Source organism: Lethenteron reissneri, chromosome 50 (genome assembly GCF_015708825.2).
Source record: "Lethenteron reissneri isolate LAM-NWPU_2019-01 chromosome 50, ASM1570882v1, whole genome shotgun sequence".
In the NCBI taxonomy this organism is placed as follows: domain Eukaryota; kingdom Metazoa; phylum Chordata; class Hyperoartia; order Petromyzontiformes; family Petromyzontidae; genus Lethenteron; species Lethenteron reissneri.
Window position 1 is genome coordinate 11,243,816 of NC_083828.1, and position 7,043 is coordinate 11,250,858.

Below are 7,043 nucleotides of genomic sequence, written 5' to 3' on the forward strand. Positions count from 1 at the left end.
AAGGGGCGAGGGGGAGGGGGGTAGGGGGAGGGGGCGGGGTCGGTGGAAAGGGGGGAGGGGGAAAGGGGGCGGGGTCGGTGGAAAGGGGGGAGGGGGAAAGGGGGCGGGGTCGGTGGAAAGGGGGGAGGAGCGGCTACTTCCCCCTCCCCCCCCAGGGCTCCGACTCCTCCCTCAGAGCAGCCTGGGCAGTCGCAGGGCGCGGCGGGGGTAGTCGTTGTCCCGCCGACTCCCCGCCCGTCCTCTCGAGGCAGCTCCCTGCCTGAGTCCCCCCCCCCCTCTGTTCATCCTCCCACGCTGAGCTTTCTTCCTTCCCTGTCCGAGCGCTCTCCTCTTCCCTCCACGTTCCCTGTCCAACTTAACCCCCCGCCCCAGTCTCTCTCCGTCTCCCATCCGCCCGTCCACTCTCCCGCCCACGTCCCTCTAACCCCCCCACCATTATCTTAGCTGCAGGGAAAAGCCCCGAGCAGGAAGCCGAGGCGTGTGTCGCGGCGTTTCCCGTGGCCCGCACCCCTCCTCGGGCCCGGGGACCCAGGGACCCCGGACCCCGGGGCCACACCCTGCCGCCTTCCGGCCATGGGAGTCCGGCCCGGCGCCTCACGGCCCGGAGGCGCACGCTTCCTCCTCACCAGCCCCGCACTGTCCCGGCCGCCCTCGCTTGGCCGTTCACTGCTGCCGAGCAGGACTTGAGAGAGCGAGGCAGGGAGAGGGGGGGGGCAGCAGGGAGCGAGCGAGGCAGGGAGAGAGAGAGGCCGCTCGGCCCCGTCGGCCTCGCCCAGCCGCGCAGCCGGGACGCGGCCACCGCCCGTCCCCAAAATAAACCAGAGCAGGGACGGGAGACTCGTCGCGACCAGGAGGAGGAGGAGGAGGCCAGCAGCGGTCCCCCGCACACACCCGGCGAGGCGAAGAGGGCCGGGCCGTCCCTGCCGTCCCCGCTCGCTTGATGCGCCCCCGGCCCGGGGTCGAGCCGAGCCGCGCCTCCCGGGCGACCCAGCGCCGCCGCCGTCTCCTCGTCCTCCTCGGCCACCCCCAGAACGACGCCGCCGCCGCTTTATGGAAGGATGATGGAGCCGGCGCGGAGGCGGCGAGCGGGGCGCGGCGAGCAAGGCGAGAGAGGCCGGCATGGCTAGCGCCGGCGGAGGGCCAGGGCAGACGTGCGGTAGCGGAGGTTGCGGTCCGAGGCGCGTCGGCGAAGCTGCCGCTGCTGCCGCTGCTGCTGCTGCCGGCGGCGGCGGTGCCCGCGGCGGGGCCGCGACCCCCGGCGCGGAGCTGCGCAGGCTGGCGGCGGCGAGCGAGGCGAGTCGGGCTCGCATGCAGCTGGCGGCCGAGCTGCTGCTGCTGTCCGGCGAGGCGCGGCCCGTGTCGTGGTCGGGGGCCGCCGCCTCGGCCGTGGCCTCGGCCGACTCGTCCTTCGCCAAGTGTCGGGACGCGGTGATCGCCCGCAGCAAGGGCCTCCTCATCGCCGCCCTGGACGCGCAGAACCAGGCGGGCGCGGGGCGGCCGGGCGAGGCGGCCGAGAGCGCGGCCCGTCTCGGGGAACTGGTGGTGGCGCTCACCGAGTGCGCGGCCGAGGCTGCCTACCGGGCCGGGCTGGCGGCCCCGGGCTCCAGTCCCGCGCGGCCGGGCCTGGCGGACGCGTACCGCGTTGCCCGCTCCCAACACGAGGTGGAGGCGGCGTGCGCCCGGCTCCGACACGGACCCCTGGAGGACCTCACCCCGCAGGTTCTGCTCGACATCTCGGCCGGCGTCTCCCGGCACCTGCGCCTGCTTACGGACGCGTGCGGCGCCGAGGAGACGGGGCCCGAGGGTGACCCCGCCGCGGACCCGCCACCGGATCCCTTCGCGCGGGAGCAGTTCAAGCTCGGCGTGCGCAGCGCGGGCGCCTGTGCCTCGGCGCTGCTGGCAGGGATCCGAGCCCTCAAGGCGGCCCCCGGCGAAGCCACGCGGGCCCGGGCGCTGCTGTTCGCGGCGCCGCTCGTCCACGCCGTGCGCGCCCTCGCGGGGCTGGCGAGCGAGCCGCGCTGCCGAGGCCGCGCCGCGACGCTGGGGCCCGAGGGCCGCGCCGCGCACACGGCTATCGCGGGCGGGGCCATGAGCGTGGTGTCGGCGTGCGTGCTGGTGGTCGAGTGTCTCGGGGACAACGCGCAGCTGCAGATGCAGCAGCTGCAGCAGCAGCAGCAGCAGCAGAGGCGTCACGGCCAAGCGGGGCCTGCGGACGCGCGCAGGGTGGCCGCCGCGCTCGGGGAGAGGCTGCGGCAGGCCGTGCGCGCCGCCTCGGACGGATGCGAGATGCTGTCCCACGCCCTGAGGGAGCGCGCCTCTCCACGAGCCATCGCCCCGGCCATGCAGTCCCTGGCGCTCAGCTGATAAGCAGCCCCCCCCGCACCGCGCGAGACTCTCACCTGCGTGCTTAAGCGCTCATCAGCCGATACCTCCACGCACACCATCATACATCCTCAGCCATCCACTCGCTACCACACTGCATCCTAACCTATTCGCCAGCCTACATTCTCAACAGGTTACCATCCTCACTCTCCCTCTCAACAGCTTTCTCAACGGCTCATACGTAACACAACTCGCCAACATATATCTTCACTCGCCCACTCACCCATCTTATATCCTAAGCCACTCAACAGCCAGTATCACCACCAGCCACTACCATCAACCTTGCATCCTCACCCACTCATCACCCCCAACCTCGCGATCACCGAACAGATCTGTGAAATTTGTGAACCTGGGAACAAACCTCTACCCCAAGCTCAGGGGTAACGGCGTCTCCCGCTCCGGGAGTTTCCGGCACTCAGTCCTGCCGGGTAATGCTGCTGCTGATGGTGGTGGTGACGGTAATAATGATGATGCGCTGTGTTTTTGAGACGACTGTTGGAAGGTGTCGGTGCGTGCACACGTTGTGAGGTTATGAATGCTCCGTGTTGAATTTAAATGCCCGCGTCGCTGTGAAGCAGAAATTGCGATCTCGGGTCGAGGAAATTCCTGATTGTGACTGTAACCGCGTTAACGTATGGAACCCAGCCCTATCTTAGCCTTAATACAGCACCAAACTAACCCTATCCCAGCCTTAATATAATACCAAACTGACCCTAACCCAGCCTTAACCCTAACCCAGCTCTCGCCCTAAATCAGCCCTAGCCCAGCCTTAATACAGCGCCATACTAACCCTAACCCTGCCTAAACCCTAGCCCAGCTATAACCCAGCCTGCTGAATATGCATCTAACCCAGCTATAACCTGGTCCTAACCCGGACCTATCTCTAACCAGATCCCCTCCGATGACCCTGGCCAAAGGCCCAATTCCAAGACAAATCCTTACCCTTGTTCCCATTTTTAGCTGAAGCCCTATACCTAACGTCACACAAACATCCTGAGTGGACGGACTTGGAGCAACCAGTCACTAACCACAGTGCTTTCCCAAGCCCCAACACAGTCATAACCCCTTAATACTGATCCCAACCCAAACCCTACCTCAGGGCATCTTAACTCCAGTCCTTGCGACCAACAAATCAATGCACCCCACAAAAAAATGTAATAATTACATGCTGCATGCCCCCGATGGTTGCTAAAGATGTCGCATGAGCAATTATCAGGCGCACGCAGTGTGTTAATGATGTGTCTGGACGGGATATTGGTGAACGTTTCAAGGCAGAGCCTGGTAGGGGGCCTTTAGAGCTTGGGGAACTTCCGGATCCACGTCAGTGCCTTTAACTTGGACCCAAAGTTATGGCCTCTAGTGGCTGCATTAACTCTTGAGGGTGGTGGGGGAGATTAGTGGGATGAATTGGCGAGCATCGATTCATTGACTCCAGCACCGCAACTGACCCTCGCGCCCGTGATTCACACGTAGAATCAAGCTCGCATTAGACGCGATTACCCAATCCGATTCGTGCCGTGCGATGAGAGGAGCACAGATTAGCATGGGAACAGGCGAGCCCACCGAGCATATGCATCATTCATGCCACATCCTGAGGCTGGGAATCGAACGCGTCTAATGTCAGTGGCAAAGTGATACATGAAGCGATGCACTGACCTGCGTGGTGAAGTATAGTCATATAAACCTCAACGGCATGACGTTCATTGACGGGCTGTCGTTTTTGAAAAATTTACCTTGTTTTGCAAGTGAAGCGAAGGAGACTTTACTCACGAGACAACGATTCAAACAAGACCAATCTACATCGGCTCAGGTGGGATCAAGCCCTTGAGTCGTGGCGGCTGAGTGAATCACTGGAGTTGTGAATCCTTGCTCGCTCGGCACGATGCGGTGGTGGGGACTGGCCCGGGCGTTGTGTGCCCCCCCCCCCCACCATTCGGTTTGAGTGCCGCTGCCACATGCGAGTGATTGTGTCCCCCCCCCATCCCCACTTGATCAACTCTGAGACTTACAAACTCCCCTACGGGGTAATGGCCGAACCTTACAGGTTCGTTTTTCGGATCAAGTGAGAAGTGCAAGGACCCTGGATCACAAAATTCTGCCCTCCGCTCCTTGTACTGCAAACACCAATGGGTGGGGTCACTGGGAGGAGTGGGGGGCATGTCCAGTGCTCCATTGCGGAATGTGAACCTTGCCTTTGGTACCCCCCTCCCCCCCCCCCACAAAGGCCAAGGCAACTTTGCCAGGCCTTCCTCCGCCTCCTCTGGTCATCTGACCTTGCTGTTCCCGTCCCTCCCCGGTCTGCTTCGTGGGTTCCTCCTAATGGATAGCAGTGCCGCCCCCCCCCCCCCTCAGCTGTGGCTAGCGAGGTTCAAGGTCACGCCCTTGGCGCTACCCCTCCTCGCCATCGCTTCTGCCATGTCCCACAGCAGAGGTACACTCGACACTGGAGTGAGGCCCCCATTGTCATCCCTCGAATGGGGTTATACGTTGAGGCTGGGATTAGGGGTTCTCCCCACACACCCCCTCCTTATTAGACGTTGCCCCTTTCTCCTTATGACCCCCCCCCCCCCCTTTACTGGGTCCTCGAGTCAGAACTTGGTCTGCACTGACCCGTCCCATCCGGCCTGGGCCCCCTCTGTGGCCCCCTCTGACCCCCAGAATGCCCTTCGTGGGGCATTCTGGGGGTCCGCCGTCATTTTACTGTGAAGATAACGAGCGGCAACCACATGCGCTGCAACATCGCCGATTCGTATCGGCTGCTGCAGCTCACGATACGCGCATCGCCCCACCCGTGTGTATCGATCGATTTGTTTCGTGGTGAGGCCATGTGACCCCTGCAGCCACGGAAGTGGCCGCGACAATCCACGATTTATTAGCAATTGATCCTCTAATCTAAACCCTGAATGGTGAGGATGAGTCGAGTCGTGCGGCAGGTGACGCGGTGTCTGTGGCTGCGCGCCAACGTTGATGATGTCTAAACGCCGCGGGTGTGAGGAGCGGCCCCGCCGGCGTGAGACTTTGAAGTGACTTTCAGGAGAGCGCTCCAGTGACGTCACGCTCAGGGTTCCACGTGCCGAACGAGTCGTGCGTGTGAGAGTCTGTTCCATTCCGATATATGCAAACCTTATGCAGATTGTATGCTAACCTTGCACCGGGCTAATGGGCAGAACAAAGCCGTGCGGTGTGAGACTGAGAACAACAACTGGGCAGCGCTCGGAGCAAGATGCTCAAAAACGAGACCACGTGGATGGCCGACTGAATCGGGAGCACGACCTCGGGCTGCCGCCCTCACGGGCCGTTCAACTTCGTCCAACTTCGTCCGTACGGAAAGAAAATCAACTTTGAAGTGACTTTTGTGTGAGCAGAGGGGAACATCGCGGAGTCCACTGTGGTTGACGACGTTTACTGTGTGCGCCTGAAAGTCACGCGAGAGTGGTTTGTGTGGGGCCTAGGTCGCGCCGTGTGGAGTCGGCTCTCAATACTGATGATGATGCACACGAGTCTACACATCGTGTTTAGATCATGAATCGTTCTGTATTTATTTGTCATTAAATGCTTTGGCAGTTGAACTGTGACGCCTGCTGCAATCGCGTGGCCAGGGGGCTCGCAACGTGCGCCCGGCGGGCTGTGGTGGCCACATTGAAGTTGTGGATTTTCCAACTCTAGATATCATCCTGCGGCGGAGTGATCATGGGTCCCTCGCGTTTGGAAAAGTGCAGTGCGTGCACCGTGTTAAGGGGAGGATTCGTTTCAGATCTGTGTCGGAGAATATAGTTCGGGGCCCGGCACACCACATTCCATTTACCCCTCGCTATGGCGGTGGCTTCACCAAGTTCCTTCTATGTTTACCGGCAACCTCAGAATTATTGAGTGGGAAGCAGCATCGATTAATCCAGATGAATACCGCTCATTTAGGAGGCATCATGCATTAATTGAAAAAATATATCTGAAAAAAGCTTTACAGCTCAGTGGGCCTTACCTGGTCAAATTAAAACAGTTTATAGTTTTTATTGAATTGCGTGCCAATGGCAATTATGGTGCCAGTGTGAAATGTAACCTTGGCTTGAGATCGCTTTCTTATCCTTGTAGAGCATTGCTAGAATCGACATCTCTCAGTCACGGGTCCCTGCTGTGTGGCACCATGCTAGACCATGGCCAACTTGTATTTGATATTCTCTACCGCATGACCCTGAATTTGAAGGTCCATGGGGCCAGAGTAGAAACACCGGGAGTGGCTTAAGTCTGCAAAACCTTTAGTGACGCCCATTTATTTACAAGTGCAACTTAGAGTGGATAGCTTAATAATCCTGCTCGTTTCACACGACTGATCACGTCCATCACAATGTCAACGTGTAACACTCGACAGCTGTCGTTGCACAGTGATCGCTTACTCTCGCAGAGAGACGACTCGGGGGCGCCATGAATAGGAACGAGACGCGTGAAAAGGCTAATTAATGAGCGGACATGCGTGTGGGAGGAACCCGGAGAAAACCCACGTGTGCGAGGGGGAAACACTATCCCATCCAGACGGGACCGATTGGGTCCACATTTTTGCTTGTTTCCGCTCGATATAACCCCTAACCGTTAACCCTAATTGCTAAACCTAACAGCTAACTGTTAACCCCTAATTGCTAATCCATAACCGCTAACCCCGAACTACT

At 60.5% G+C, this 7,043-nt stretch overlaps 1 protein-coding gene across 1 annotated transcript; it reads left to right on the forward strand.

Annotated features, from left to right (window-relative positions):
- The first annotated feature begins 237 nt into the window (after positions 1-237).
- On the forward strand, positions 238-5,951 carry LOC133354989 (talin rod domain-containing protein 1-like). Its single transcript, XM_061572235.1, has one exon. It carries the CDS (start codon positions 1,120-1,122, stop codon positions 2,362-2,364), a length of 1,245 nt encoding a protein of 414 aa, XP_061428219.1. The 5' UTR covers positions 238-1,119; the 3' UTR covers positions 2,365-5,951.
- The last annotated feature ends 1,092 nt before the right edge of the window (positions 5,952-7,043 follow it).